The following is a 16137-nucleotide window of genomic DNA, read 5'->3' on the forward strand; positions in this document are numbered from 1 at the left end:
AGCCAGAGGCCGTCCCCAGAGTCCGCGTGTGTGGGCAAGTCCTTGCATAAGGGGGTTGAGGAGAACGTCCGAATTGGAGACTTCTCTCTTTTGCACCTGTGCTCTGTGCAGAGGTGCGGGGGAGTCGGGACTGAGTAGCCTGGGTGACCGCGACTCCTCGGCTCCGTGGGTGAAGGAACGGCAGGTGCCTGTGGTCCGGAGGACGTCATTCTGGGCACACGGCTGCAGTCGGAGGTGGGGTTGGCGCTAGGGTCCCGCCGGCGGTGTTAAGTGGGGATGGAATCGTTTCCATCACGACCTGGCTCGCGTGCTCGGCAGGAGCGTGTAAAAGTCGAGAACAGTCCTGTGCAAGCTGGTGTGGGAACTAACCAAGACCCTGGTCCTTGGGCCTTCGCGGTGGAGAGGGGGTGGCACCCGGGGCCCACAGACAGCAGCCTTCAGGCCTCGGCCTGCTGACCCCAAGTTCTGCACTCACTGGAAAGGCCCGCTCGTGGGGGGCAGCTCACAGCTGCCTGGCCAGGCTCCACCGTACTGCCGCGGGGCCCGCCTTCGGTGCACGGGGCTTCTTTGTGCCCACAGCAGGGGGCACCCCGGAAGCTGAGCGTGTTCCCCCACAAGGGGTCTCCACACCAGCTGGGGATGGTGCTGGGGGCCAAGTATGGGTGGGGTAGGGACCACACGTGGGCAAAAGGCAGCCCCCTCCCCCCCACACACACACAGGGCTGTCACAGGCAGTCGTGGGTGTCACTGGCCTGGGCGCTAATGCCGGTGGTGACGACCCCCTCCTACTGGGTGCTCGCGGCATGCGGGCCCTCAACTGAGGGCTGCCCTCACACCAGTCTGGCGGTGGGGTACAGGTGGATGCCCTGCGGCCCACGGTCATGGTGGGGGGCTCCGGTCTGCACTCCGTGCATCTGGGCCCCATGCTGTGTCCCCATGGGGCTGGTGAGGGGCGGGCACGGACAGGGCGCAGGGAAGCCTTCCACACCGTGGAGCTGTGGCCCCGGAGGCATGAGCAGGGAATGACCGACAAGAACGTATGGAGATGTCACCTGGGCCTGGAGTCCACTGGCATCCTCTGGCAGCATGTCGCTCTCCTTGGGGCGTGAGCGCAGGTGGGGTCCCGGCGTCGGGTGTCCAGGGCGGGCAGCAGCCCCACTGGCCGGGAGGCTGGACGGCCGCCATGGGGGGTGGGGGGGGGGTCACCTGGCCTGTCCTTCGTTTCCTGCCTCAGGTGGCACTCCTTCCCCGAGCACGCGCCCTGCATTCACTTTCAGCTCCGTGCAGTCGAGGACAGCAGAACCAGCGACACCTATGACGTCTCCGATGATCCCGAATGATCCCAGATAATCTCCGATAATCTCAGGAAGTCGCCGGAGGAGCCGTCCCGCGGCGGTCTGCAGGAGATGCCCCCCAGGCCGCGGAGCTCTGCGTCACGCGCGGCCGTGGCCCCCTGGGGCACCGCCGCGGTCCCCGCCAGGCTCCGCTCCCGGACCCAGCAGTCAGACGGAGCCCGAGTCGCACAGGGGCTCCGAGCCGGTGCGGAGGCCGCTGGAGCACAGCGGGGCCCAGACGTGCGGGCAGAGCCCTGTCCCCTCGCGGGCTTCCACGTGGCATCACACCCCTCCCCAGAATGTTCGGTGTTCCTCTGGGACGTATGGAGACAATTCACTTGTCTGCCCCAGAGCTCATTGTTAGGGTCTTTGGAGATCGCGAGACACTTTTAAAAACGTGTGTTTCGTAGGACGAGGAGCACGAGTTTGTTATCCACGCGCTTTCAGAGGAAAGCATGTTCTCTAAAATCGAAGCATCTTAATGCCACATCGTTCTATGGTTCTCGTTAGAAATGGCGTCTTCCTTTGTTTCACTGAGGTGTGACGAACACAGACGAGTTTCAGGTGGACGGCGTGACTCGGTGTTTGCTGTGTTGGGAAGTGACCACCACAGCGACTCTGGTTAGCATCCGTCACCACATACGGTCACAAAATGCTGTTTCTTGTGATGAGAACGTCTCAGATCTACTCCCTCAGCAACTTTCACACAGACGACTGTGTCACCTGTAGTCACCACACCCTGAATTACGTCCCCACGGCTTTAGTTTCTAACTGGACATTTGTGCCTTTTCACTCATTCTCCCCATTTCTCCCACAGCCCCCCCTCAACTCGGGCAACCACCAGTCTAGTCAGTGTGTCTCTGAGCTTGATTTTTGGTTTTTGCTTTGCTTTTAGATTCCACATAGAGGGTTCAATGTCTACCTTCAGCTCAGGTCATGATCTCAGGGTCCTGGGATCGAGTCCTGCATCGGGCTCCCTGCTCCGCGGGGAGTCGGCTTCTCTCGCTTCCTCTGCTCCTCCCGCCCTGCTTGTGCTCTCTCTGCCTCTCAAATAAAATCTTAAAAAAAAAAAAAAGATTCCACATAGAAGCGGGATCATGCTATTTGACTTCATTCACTTAGCATCATGCCATCAAGGTCCATCCATGTTAAAAATGAAGGAAATGGCAAGATTTCCTTCTGTTTTATGGCTGAATAATATTCCTGTGTGCGTGTAAGTGCGAGAGCGAGAGAGAGAGACGGCACATTTTACCCATTTATCCATGGATGGACACTTAGGTTGTTTCCAAATCTTGGCTGTCGTAAATAATACTGTGAACATGGTGGGGTGTAGATACCTTCAAATTAGTGTTTTCCTTTTCTTCAGATGTGTACCCGGAAGTGCAATTTCTGGGTCGCAGGGTGGCTCTATTTTTAACTGTCTGAGGAGCCTCCATACTGTTGTCCACAGTGGCTGCCCCAGCTTGCATTCCCACCGGCCGCACGAGGGTTGTCCATATCCTCGCCAACACCTGTTGTTTCTCGGGTTTTCTATTTTTAGCCACTCCGACAGGTGTCAGGTGACATCTCATTGTGGTTTTGATTTGCATTTGCCTCATGACGAGTGATGTTGGGCATCTTTTCATGTGTCTGTTGGTCGCCTGGATGTCTTCTTCGGAGAAATGTCTGCTCATGTCTTCTGCCCATTTTTAACCCAATTGACTTGTTACCATGAAGTCATAGAAATTATTTTGAATATTAGCCCTTTATCAGATACACAATTTACAGGTATTTTCTCCTGCTTGGTAGGTTTGTTTCACCGTGTTGATGGCTTCCTTCGGGGAGCATAAGATCTTTAGTTCAGTGTGGTCCCACTGGTCCATTTTTGCTTCTGTTGCTCTTGCATTTGGTGTCAAATACAAAAAACCATCACCAAGATCAGGGTCGGGGAGGTCACTGCCTATTTTTTTCTGGCTTTTGGTTTCAGGTCTTAAATTCATTGTTGGGTGTTTTTAATAATTTTTTTAAAGATTTTATTTTTAAGATTTATTTTAAAAGCCACCTGGGTGGCTTAGTTAAGTGTCTGCCTTCAGCTCAGGTCAGGATCCCAGGGTCCTGGGGTGGAGCCCATCGGGCTCCCTCCTTGGCGGGGAGTCTGTTCCTCCCTCTTCCTCTGCTCTCCCCTCACTTGTACCCTCTCTGCCTCAAATAAATAAAATCTTTTAAAACTATTTTAGAGAGTGCGTGAGCAGGGGCAGGAGCAGTGAGACAGGGAGGTTCCCCTGAGTGCAGAGCTTGATGCGGGGATCCAACTCACGACCCCAGGATCATGACCTGAGCCGAAATCAAGAGCCGGCCGCTTAATCCACTGAGCCACCCAGGTGCCCCAAGACTTTAAAGTCATCTCTATGCCGCGTGTGGGGCTTGAACTCACAACTCCAAGATCGAGAATCCCATGCTCCACCCACGGAGCCAGCCAGGCACCCTGCGTCGTGCTGGGAGGTAGGTAGCACAGGGACCCAGTTCTCCCAGCGCCGTTCACTGAGGGGGTGGCCTTCCCCCCGGGGCTCTGGCTGCCCTGCTCGTGGGGTAACTGACCGTGTTCCGGCTCTACTAGGTTTCTTCACTGGCCAGCTCCGAGTTTCCATTTTGTGATGACTCCTCCGTGGGGCGGCCTACTGCCCTTCTACACACCTTCACCCACTCGCTCTGGCATCCACGGACTCGGCGGCTGTTTGCCTGGTGGTCCCTTGTCCCGTCAGCCCTTCCGTATGTAGCTGGAATTCTAAGGGAGAACTGTGCCTTTCTCCCGCTGTCTGCTGTGTATCAGTGTGGACTCGGGGACGCCAACTGGAGTCTCTGGGTCAGCGTCCATCACTGTCGTGGCTCTGCTCCCTGGTTGTGCCACTTTGGGCCCCTGTGGGTTCCTTCGCCTTGGCCCCTGTGCCCTTGCACTGTGCTGGCTGTGAGCCCTTCCTGACTCCTGCCCTTTGCCCTGCAATCACTGAAGAGCGGTGTGAAGAACCGGCCAGCCCACTGCCGTGGACTTGGCATTGCTCATCAGGCCCTTTGGACAAAGCTAGGAACCCACGTATTTGCATGGACACTTGCGTGGACAGCCAGGACTGTGTGCTCAGTGAGCTAGTACGGCCACCCCTCCCCCCCCCGTTAAAATCCACCGCTGGCTCTGGCCCACCCTGTCCCCCGTCCCCCCGGTGCCGTGTGCGGGTCCTGGCTGGACAGCTTCGTCCACCTCCCCCGCCCACCAGTGTGGCCTCGTTTACTTGTAATAGTCAAGTTCCCGTTTGCATTCCATGTGGAATTCCTTTGAAGATGCTGGTGTTAGTTCCTGATGTTGGCTTTGAGAAGCACTGCTGGGGTTCCGAGTCAGTCACGAAAAAGGCCTATGGCTTCCTTCTCCCATTTCCCATCCCCCTACCTGCCACCACCCACCCCCGGTGGCAGCCAGTCTCCCGCATTTCTATATTCGTGGGTTCTTTTTCCACAAGTGAGCAGTTCTGTGTCTATTTTCTTTGGCTTTTTTTAAAAAGATTTTATTTATTTATTTGACAGAGAGTCAGCGAGAGAGGGAACACAAGCAGGGGGAGTGGGAGAGGAAGAAGCAGGCTCCCAGCAGAGGAGCCTGATGTGGGGCTCGATCCCAGAACGCTGGGATCACGCCCTGAGCCGAAGGCAGACGCTTAACGACTGAGCCACCCAGGCGCCCCCTTTGGCTCTTTTTTGCACAAATGCTAGCACACCATATATATTCGTTTTTCAAATCCTTTATTTTGCTCCCCAGCCTGCAGTTTGGGCTCAGCTCCTCTCAGTGGCAGCAGTATCCCCTGGGGCAGCCCGCCTGATGCCGGAAGGCCCCTGTCGAAGCTGGACTGCCCTCCCCAGGTAGGCCTGTCCCCGAGGCGCTAGGAGCCCCCAGGACTGCGGCTGGCCCAGAGCATGGCCTCCGCCTGCTGCTGGCCGAATAGGCTGTCCCGGGGCGGGCACACGCACGGGGAGACTGACAATCGGAAACGCGGTGGCCACTCGACAGCTGCCTGCCGCCAATTCCAGGCCCCGTCTGTTGGGGAACCCGTACACCCAGAAATGTGCAGCCGTTTGTTGAAGCCTCTTGGTCGTTCTGAGAAGCCGCACTGGGCTCCAGCAAGGGAGCGCGACAGCGTGGCCACCACCCATCTGCACACGGGGACCGCGCCGCTTTTAAGTGTCTCCTACTGGACACGCTACTGTAGATTTTCAGGCTTTCAGAGGGTATCTTCAGGGTAGATTCCTACACGTGGGTCATAGGTCAGAAGGAATGAGCAGGTGTTTTTCCAGGTGCTGCCTGATTTTCCTCCAGAGCTGTATCCAACCTGCGGTCCCAGCGTCCAAATGCCCCACTGGAATCTGCAGGCACCTGGACCAGGAAGTTGCGTTCAGAAGGGGCAACTTCCACGTTTAGGTTATTTAACATAATCCAAACACGGAAACCTGCTATTCAGTGAATACAATGAAAAGTGCAAAGGGCTATTCGCAAAACCTTAAGGACTCCAATGCTATTATCCTACCCAAAAGGAAGAACAAAGCACACACCGAGAGATCCATGCAAATACAGAAATGTCCACCTCCATGCAGTGTCAGGAGGGGCCTCTAAGAAGGCCCAGGTCTTAATCCCCTGTGTCACTCACAGAAAAGCACTTTCCTAACAGCCCTGGAGGACTTCCAGCCAGTTCTGCTCAGTGCTCAGCTAATGCCACCAAGAGGGGGACAAAAGAAACTGCCCTGCAGAGGGCCCCCAATCGCACGAGCGATGATGGCTCAGAAGGCCGCAGGGGAGTCCCTGTGCGCAGGGAATGCAAGTCCCAAGAGGCTGGCCCTCGGCCGGCCGTGCTGAGTGCAGCCCCCATGGCGGGGTGCTCCCGACAGCAGCAGCAGAGGAACGAGCCCCTTCGTTTCGGACAAAAGCAGATCCATGTGCTGTGAGTCACAAGGGAACTGGCTTGGCCAGAGCACGTCCAGGTGACTTGGATCTTTATCTTTCCTAGAGAAGTTACGTGAAGAACTCGGACACCATTCAACCGGCTTTCTCCCAATGAGGCGGCTGTCCACTGCTAGGTCCAGGATGATCATTTAAATATAAACGGAAATTTTAAAAACTTAAAATGTTATTTAACACAACTGAACTGAGGGTGAAAACGTGGAACAAATACACAATGGGATACACACAGGATGTCCAAGAGGCAGCCATGAAGATGTCATGCTGTCGGAAAGGTAATGATGACAATAGGGCGGACGCCTGGTTTAATCAGAAAGCTTTTTGACATTTCATTTAAACCATATGTGACTACAGTCATCTCTGAAGGATTTGGCAAAGATTTATTTTTTTTCTATTTCCAGTCTTTTGAAGTGGACACAGATGTGCTTCGAATGAAGCTGATTGTAAGAGCACAAAAACCAAACACAAGGAGTAGGACCGAATTCAGCAACCCAGAGCGCTAAGAGAGGGAGAGAGCCAGCAGGCGCCCAGGGCAGGAGACCGACTGTCCAGGTGGCTGCCAACACCCTGCAGGGGCTCGTGGCTTAGTGTCCGAGCCAGACAGTGGAGTCTCATCTGTTCCCCAGATTCCACCGCGTGACCAAGAACAGCAGAGTTAAATGCAGTCTTTAGTAAAGACAACCTGCATCCCCATAAACATAGTATTTCCTATAACAGTGTGAATATAAGGCCACAATATTCATTTGGGATAAACCCCTTATGTAATCATTTTAATAAACGTTATTCATTCTTTTCAAATATAAAGTACTTTAACTGAATAACTGGTTACAGACAATTTTTGTTAAAATACTACATGTCGTATCTAGTATGTTAAAATTATTTATACTTCAGTATTTATAATATCAAACAAAATTTACTACCAAATTATTACAGTAGATGTTAATCCAGTAGGACATGCTTATTAACTGATCCCATAGGTATGATTACAGGTTAGCATGTTTTTGTGTCTTTTCTTTCGTTCTGCTAAACTAGGAACGCAGCATTTACAGAACAGCAGAACAATCGAGTGGCGCGACTCCCCACGGTCCAAGACCGCTCTTCGGCTCGCGCTGCTGCCGGCTCCCACAGAAATCCGCGCTACGGGACAAAAGCCAGTTTCCGCTTCCTCATCAAAAGGTGCTGGTGGAAGTTGTTAGACGCCTTCCAATGTAGATCCTTCAGAGAAAAAGCAGTCAGCGGTCAGCACGGGGCGCAGCGGTCAGCATGGGGCGCACGACTCTCACAGCTGAGACCCGGCCACTCGAGCTGCTTCGAGCTTCTGCAGTCGGGGACCCGCTACCTTTGACCTGCTTCTGAGAACTCTGTGAGGACTCTCTTACCAAGCGTTTCATGACGTATCGTTACGTATTTTATAATCTAATTCTGAAAAACCCCGCCGTGCTCCACCGTCCGCGTGCTCCGTACCGGTACAGAGGACGCCACCGACCTGCCCCAAGTGCTCTCCCGACACAGAACAGCTGTGTTCACGTTCACGCAGTAACACGCTGCTGGGGAGTCACCCATGGGGAATCACCTCCCACCTCACCAAGGCCTTCGCTGAATAACAAAGCCCTGTCCTTGGGCAGAAGAGCCCACGGATCATGCTGGGGAGCCGCCTCGGACGAACGAGGGGGGGGACTTCATCCCAACAACCACGGCAGCAGCCCGGACTGGCTCAGGGCACCAGCGAGCTCTGTGAGGCTGGCAGAACAGAGAAAGGCAGGGACGCTAGGTGGGAGCAGGCTGCAGAAATTTACCCTGAAATGAACGTGCACTGGGCCCTGCTCCCACAGGACCTAACCTACTAGTTCTGGAGAAAACTCCAAGCCCAGCTTGATGATGCACTGGCCAGAATAAAGCCTAAAGCCAGTGGGGCTGAGCCAAGAGACAGAACTCTGATCAGGAAGGGGGACAGGGTCTGGCCCAGGACCGTGGACTTTCACGTTGGACGCTGACGTCCAGAAGCCTCTGGCCGGTTGGGAAGCCACGTCCCTGGCATAGTTCCCAGAATGAGGGTCTGAGGCTCTGAAGGGAGGGCGGTGAAGGCAGCCCTGCGCTCACTGCCCACAGGAGTGGTGGGCGAGGAGGAACCTTGCAAGACCAGGAAGTGCCCACCCGCCCTGAGACTGAACAGCCTAGGTCTCATCCGCCCCATTCACGGGGTCTGGGAAAATGGAGCCTGTCTCAGGGGCTTTCTCATCCTGTTCCCCTCTGGGCCCTGGAGGCCAGTGTCCGTCAGATGCCCATGGGGACAAGCGGTCTGTCCAGCAAGCTGCACGCACAGAACACTGCGGCACACCAGGACAGAGGCACGCGGGGCTCTCTTCCCTTCTAAAGCCACGTGGGACTGCCACAGCGCTGTGCTGTGGGAGGTGCGGTGGGTTCCTGAGCCCAGCCAGCTGCAGGGGGAGGGACAGCTTAAAGCATCCGTCCACTCAGTGCCAGAACCAAAGGAGTAAGGCTGTGTTCCACACCCACACAGGACAGTCCAGACTGAGAAGCCAGGTCTCAGGGAAGCACCAGACACACGTGGTCTCAGGGCTCCATCAGGGCCGCCCCCACAGTGGGGCCAGGAAGTGAGGGGGCCGGGGCCCTTCCACGGTCAAGGCTCCGTGTCCTGTGCCTTGTTCACATGCTCACGTTACGTAAGCTGACTTACGACCTGTACCTGAAGGCGAGGTGTCGAAATTCCCCGCACTCAGAATTATCTGGAGGCAGGCCGCGCGCGGGCTCACTCACCCCAACCCGATGGCCAGCAGGTGAGAGAGCAGCAGGGACGGGAGGAAGACCTTCAGGAACTCCGCCGAGAAGATGCCCCCCTTCTTCATGACGCTCGTGTTCCTCATGCTGAGCGTGGCCGTGCGCTTCGGGTGCTTGAACAGGAGCTCCCTGGGGAGGAAGACAGGCCAGTGAGCCGCCGGCGCCGTGGGCAGAACACCCCGCGCCACTGGAGACACTCACTTGGGGGGGATGTTTTCCGGCCGACTTGACCAATCCCAAATCCAGTCCGAGTTTTTCTTCAAGATGCTCTCGACTTCTTTCCTTCTCTCGATATAATCTTCCTCAGACTACGACAGAATCAACGTGAACAGCCACTCAGCGGCACAGAGCCGCGCGTCCCCCCGCACCCCACGTCAGCTGGCCGGGCCCGGCCTCCACGCACATCCGTCCCTTCCAGAAGGACACGGAGGCTGCGCACACTGTCCAAGGAGGCGGTGTGCAGTGAGGACAAAGGCGTCCAGACACACGCTGCCCGCGGCGTGGGTTTTCAGAGAAAATGAAAGCCATCCGTAGCCCCCACGCGGCAGTGGTTCCAGACGGCGGCATGCGCGGCAGCCTCTGGAACAATTCCGTGTTCCGCGGGAGACACACTGTGATTCCAAGCTGCCTCCTGAACACTTAAAACACTGATCACAGGTAGTTTTGCGGTTTTTTGCATTTAAAAAAAATCTGAACCTGAGCACATAATTCCTTTTGAAAATCAGCAAAAGCACGGCTTACAATGTTGGAAATACCGTAGAACCAGCAGCAGGACCAACCAGCGGCCCCGAGGACACCGTCAGAGCCCCTGGGAGACCCGGGACAGTGCCAAGAAGGTGTGCACGGGAGGGAGGCCCAGAGGGGAGACCCCAGGGGATCAAGTGCCTCAGTGGTACTGACCGCAAGAGCTCCCTTCCCTAAGAGATTTAATACGGGAAAAGGAGTCAACTGTTCATGTTCACATCATCACTGAAAACACCCAAAGGAAACATTTCCCGTGCATCCCAGCTTGCGCAGGTGCGACAGTCCTGGGGGGTCAGGGCCCCGAGTTCTGAGAGGCAGGCCTCCCCGACAACAGAACGTAGCCCTGGCGTGTTAAGACCCAGGAAACATTTGAGCACATGGTAGGCAAGTGGCCTCAGCTGTTTGCTCCTAACACTGAACCACGCAAGCGCCAGTCAGCACAGCTGGACGCACGGTTTCTGGAAGCAACGGCGGCGTCTGGTGCAGAGAGCGTGTCAGCGCCACCCCCACAATGGCAGAGCCCCCCAGGGGCTCCACAGGTCATGCCAGGCTCTCCTACTCACCGCCCGACTGCTAGCCAACACAGGGGCCAACCACTAAGTGGCTCCCAGGTCCCCTCCCCACCGGCCACATGGTCCCCGCCAGGCTGCAGGCCCGAGAGAACCCACCTGCGCTCCCCTGGTGTCCTTGGGTGGCACGTGAGGGCAGCAGAGCCCGTACTTACTCTTGTCAGCTCAGTGTGAGGCCTGCGTGTCCGGAGGCCCCCACCCCACGGTTTTAAAAAAGGCAAGAGACCCTCCTACAAAAAACACACTTTCTCTGCTCAGTCCCACTGACAACGCCCAGCAAGCCAACAGACCACGAGCACCTGCCGCAGCCCACCTGAGAGCTGTTTTTCTCTCCAATGCTGTGGGTGTCCATTTCTGAAGCTCGGTTCGTATCTTGAGGGGTCTGTGAGCGAGGTGGGCTTGGTAGGGACACAGAGGACAATGGGAGAAATAACAGGATGTTAACATGATTTGTCATGAGAAGCAAAGACCACACAGGCCCGGGACCCTCTCCTCAGAGAGGAGGAAGCGCCGGCCCCAGCACCCAGGTCCTCCCCACCCCCCACCCAGTCAGCTGAGCCTGGCAGGCGTCCAGGAGCCAGTCCCGGGGGAGGGGGGTGCTGTGGACACAGTTCGGGGGCGGGCGTTCTCGCCGGCTCTGTGCTCCGTGGCACAGCCTGAGGGCACCTGACCTTTGATTTCTGACTCAGCCATGCTGTCCGCATTCACTGGCAGCGCTGACGCTCAGCAGCTCACGGTGACCAAGCTGACGGAGCCAGGACACGCCGGGCGCAGAGGCTCAGGGACTGCGTGCATGCCGTCCACCCCCCAGCTTCACCACGGTCCCCCCACAGACCAGGCCCCATCCCTCCCACCGGAGGCCCAGGCTCCCACGATCCAGGGAGGGATGGAGAGGCTGTTCCGGGACTTGGCCCGTGCTCAGCATAAACCAGATCTTGCAGCCTGACGCCAGCACCGGAACAGACGGGCCTGTCTGTACCCACCTGTCACAGTGAGAGCTCTTGGAGCTACTCCGTCCAGACTCATGCTGGGCATCCAGCAATATTTTTTCCAGGTCACCGTTATAAATAGAAACAGAGGCTGGAACACTGCTCCCGTTCCCGTTATTGCTGAAGTGCAGTTCCACCCAGGAGCCTGATGGAGACACAGAAGGGCACCATTGGGATTTTCTGCCCACTGCGGAGCCTAGTCCTAACATACAACCAGCCCACCTTTCCATTTCTAAAAAGTGCCGGGGGACACACAACAGGCTGAGTCCTTGAAACACACCAAAACTCACCGCTGGCGCCCATCTCTGGCAGGTACATCCCAGTGGCCTGGCCTCGCCCTCCCAGAGACCCAAGGCCAGCCCCTGGCCCCAGGGCACGCGTGTGCGTGTCTCCTGCCATTCCTGGACACCAGGCAGGTGCCTGGTAACCTGCTGCGCCAGCAGAGTCCAACAGACCGCGACGCTTTTTTCCACTCAACTTTTAGAAGAAAAAGGGCATCAACAAGAGCTTAAGAGATTTAAATTTTTTCAAAGGTTTATACACTGTCTCTTATCCATTTATTTCCACGCCAGCATCACATTCTGATCCTGAGGCCCCACAAAACTCCTGACTGCTCTTCTGTATTTACTTCCCCCGGAAGCCAGATGAACATGCTCTGCCTAGAACAAATTTCTCACTACACGTGACTGAGCAAGCCATCCCCCACGTGTCCAGTTAGCCACGTCTTTACAGGAAGGATGTCGGCCTTCTTAGTTTAACTAAAAATTGACAACTGTTACACATCCCCAGCTGCCTCCATCCAGATTCCGTAGATTGAGAGCCGTCTTAGCACCAGACTGCCTACCAGAATGGAACCACGGCACCTACCACACCCGACCCACCAACCCTGCCGTGGAGCCACTCTCTCCAGCCAGCTGCTCTCTGGCTAGCCCGCCAGCTGCGGTTCCGTGGTAAATTCAGCTCTGATCTCAGCACCGTCCCGGGCACACCGTGCTGCACAGGCACACGTCAGCACTGCAGTCACGGGCCGGCAAGGACAGGCTGGGGAGCGGCGGCCGGCGGCTGTGCCTGTGCGTGCCTGTGTCTGGGGGAGCCGACAGGTGGGAGAGCTCAGGAACAGTCCTGGCCCAACCCGGAGAAGGGTGGACGTGACCCCTACACACACGTCCTGAAAGCGCCCCAAGTAGCAGGCTCGGCACAGCTGGGGATGTGAGCCGGGCCCCAACAGCAACGTCTGGGGGGGGCTGGACTTGGGGGGCCCCCCAAGTGCTGGTGGGTGAGCACGCCACGAGCTGCTGCTACAGTACGGGACGCACCGTCGGCTCCACCGCAGACCGTCCACCCGTCAGGTATGTGGTTGCAACCATTAGTGCTTCCGTTACCCGCCAGCAGGGTTTTTAAGATGGATTTATTTGCAAGAGAGCGAGTGTGTACCAGGAGGGACCCCGATCATGACCTGAGCTGAAACCAAGAGTCAGCCGCCTCGCCAACTGGGCCACCCCGGCGCCCCCATAACCGCTCATGTTTCATGGTGGCCACACTCTTGTTTCTGTCAACACAGACCCAGGAGCAGGACCGAGGCCAGAAGGAGCACATGCACGTTCAGTGCTATTGGGAAAGGCCTGCCCTCTGACACGGCTGAACCAGTACACCTCCCAATAAACCAGTCTTTAAATTTCGCCATTCTGTGATGGTGTCTCGTGTGGTTTATTTTATATTTCTCTGATTTCCACTGAAACTGGCCATCCTTTCCTATGTTGACTGGCCACTTGGACGCATCTTTTTAAACGAGTTCTTCACGGGGCGCTACGTGGCTCAGTCAGTTGAGCATCCGACTCGGTCTGGGCTCAGGTCATGAACTCGGGGTCCTTAGATCAAGCCCTGCGCACAGTCGTCCGGCCTTCACCCCACACAGGGGTACACGACACTGTGTGGGCGGCGGGGACAGAGCTGCCCACCCCGGTCCACCACATGAGCTGGAGGCACAAACAGGCCTCCGCCTTCCCAGCACGCCAGATGGGCATCTCTTTGGAGTCCTAACCTGCCCTCGGTAGTTGCTCGAATAGGTTACCTTCAACAGAAAAAAGCAGATCAAAGACCCCGCCACCCAGCTTCCAGGACTTGCCTCTCTAACGTCTCAAGTGCTTCATGCTGGCCTGGCCCACGTGAGCGCGTCACTAATACACAAGGAGGCCAGGGCCTGTCTAGAAGCCCAGGCCACGCGGCCGCGGCACATCCATAGAAGCTGCAGTGACTTCAGGGCATCTCACGCCACAGCAGCCCTGAGACCGCACGTCTGAGCGCATCTCCAAGAGCTCCGGGGCCTCCTGACCCTGAAGTACTGTGATAGAAGCTCCAGAGTGGGGGTCCTGCCCGGGGCCCCTCAGCCAGCTAGGACTCCAGCTCGGGCACGTGCCGGTTCCATTCCCCCAACCTCCACCTGTCATTCGGAGGCCAGGCCTGGCTCCACTTACTCGACTAGGCCAAGGCACGCTGTCAGGGGCCTGTGCTGGGTGACATCAACAGAGTGTGATGGGTGCAGTATCTTTTCATGACATCACTTCTGACATGAAATTGGGGGGGGGGGTTGTTCCCCAATGGGATTCAGCCCCACAGCCACACAAGCCAGAGCGAGGCGGGGCCCGCGCACCAAGCGTCAGGAGACGGGGTCTCCAGCGGAGAGCAGCTGACACGGGCCGTCCGAGCTGCAGACTACAAATGTAGGGGCTCCTACAACACCCGCCCGGGTCCAGTAATTCCCTAGAACAACTCACAGAACTCAGGAAGACACTTTACTTCCATTTACCCATTTATTAGAAAGAATACAGCTCAGGAACAGCCCACTGGAAAAGACACACAGTGAGTGTGAGGAAGGGGGGCCATGCTCCACGCAGGTCGGCTCATTCAACACAACTCTCTCTGAACCTCGCTGTGTGGAGTTTTTCTAACCCATCTCCAGCCCCTCCATCCCTGGAGGGGGGTGTTCACCCTTTTATCCCACCTCCATGTGGTGGCCACCTAGGGCCCCACCAAGTCACCTCAATACCAGACTCCATTGTGTTCCAAGAGGCCTCCTCACAAAAGGGGCTCTTTATCAAAAAGCCACTAATATCGCTCAAAAATTCTGAAGGTTTTTGGAGCTCTGCGCCAAGAAGCAGGGAAAAAGATCACATACGAACACTTGTTTTAAGCAGACACCATTGGAGCATCCAGCTGGCTCAGTCGGAGAAATATGCAACTTTTGATCTTCAGGTTGTCAGTTCACGCTTCATGTTGGGTGTAGAGATTACTTATAAATAAAATCTTCAAAAAAATTAAAATAAAAAAACCCTGAGATATAATTAACATGTAACACTATTAGATACATACAGGTATATATGTATTTTTTTGTTACATCACAAGGGCCAACTCAAGACTCCAAGTAGACAAACTCATGTTTTTTAAAATCACGCCCTAAAAAGTCCTAAGCATCCTGAGAAAGCAAAAAAATCCCATTCTGGACGGTCTATAGTTTTGAGTCCAGAAGCTGTATTCAAGAATGATTTACTAGGACGAGAATTTTATTATTAACCTGCAGCAATGGGGCAGAAAGCACAATTCCTGGCGAGGGAGCACCGGGCTTGCTGTTCGTCCACCTACATCATGCAAGTATTAAGATCACTCATCTTATTGAGCAAGAAAGGTGGGGATTAAGGTGGCTTCGAGACCTCGGAAAGCTTCCTCAGAATCACAAATAACGGATCAGGTAACTTGGTATCATCGAAGAGACAGACCGTGGTGTTAACCGACCAGAGGCAAGCCCTCCTTCCTCACTTCATCTCCCTCCCCTTGCTGTCTCCCCCACACACACACCCCTACGCTACCGAGACACCGGCACACAAACAAGTCCATGTCCCATCTCTCCACAAGCTACAGACGAAGAGCCCAGCACAGCTCCTGCCTCTTGTGTGACACAGGACAAGTCAATCCCCTAGCCCCACTGCCCACTCCCCAACCCACAGCAAGCGTTTCTCTCCAGCTGCAACGGCGGAGCCCCACAAGGCCACCCCACTGCGTGGCCCTGGCGGCTGTGAGGAAGCCCCGTGTGCTCTCCCAAGGCTCCCCAGAAGCCTCGCCCAGCTCTCTGAAAACTCTGGTTTGGAATGCTGAGCCAGAGCCCCAGCACACGTAGGTTTTGAAAAAGTTGTAAGGGCGATGTTGGGCATCCAGAGTGTAAGAGCACTGATGAGGGGAGCAGCAGGCATCCCATAACCTTCAGGATGGAAAGTCAGAACAGAGGGATGTTGGAGAAGGTGTGGCATTCTGGAGTGGGTGTCTTCCCTGGGAGAGGTGGTTTTTATTTACAAAAGTGCCAGTCGGTAGTAAAAGCTTTCTGTAAACAGGACCCTTATTTACAAGTAAATAAACAGTGTTTTAGAAAATAAACAATAAATAAATAAAAGCTTCTCAAGGTAGGTGAGACAGGAGCCAAAGAGACCTGAGGACCCATAACTTTGAACTTAAGAGTCAAAATGGAGTGGAGCACTTAGGATCCTGGTTCCCAAGGGGCTGCTTAAGCCCTCGTTCCCTCCCCAGGAGGTGCGCCAGGACCCTGCTGTCTGGGATGTTATTCAGGCTTCCAGCATCCCACTGGCCCTTCACTGGAGGCCGACTCCTGCTTTACCTGTTGTCACCTACCCTCTTTTCCACTTAGCCTCTGGGCCTCACAGTGACCATCTGTGAGATGCGGG

The 16137-nt window shown here is 55.6% G+C and overlaps 1 protein-coding gene across 1 annotated transcript; it reads right to left on the reverse strand.

The window, feature by feature from the left end:
* Positions 1-6665: 6665 nt before the first annotated feature.
* BNIP3 (BCL2 interacting protein 3) lies at positions 6666-14281 on the reverse strand. The gene is made up of 5 exons (XM_011220493.3): positions 11402-14281; positions 10732-10816; positions 9307-9413; positions 9085-9234; positions 6666-7521 (listed from the first exon to the last, which is right to left on the reverse strand). The coding sequence occupies exons 1-5, from the start codon at positions 11635-11637 to the stop codon at positions 7476-7478; spliced, it is 624 nt and encodes a 207-aa protein (XP_011218795.1). The 5' UTR covers positions 11638-14281; the 3' UTR covers positions 6666-7475.
* Positions 14282-16137: the final 1856 nt, after the last annotated feature.

The sequence above is a fragment of the Ailuropoda melanoleuca genome, chromosome 6 (assembly GCF_002007445.2).
Source record: "Ailuropoda melanoleuca isolate Jingjing chromosome 6, ASM200744v2, whole genome shotgun sequence".
NCBI classification, from domain to species: domain Eukaryota; kingdom Metazoa; phylum Chordata; class Mammalia; order Carnivora; family Ursidae; genus Ailuropoda; species Ailuropoda melanoleuca.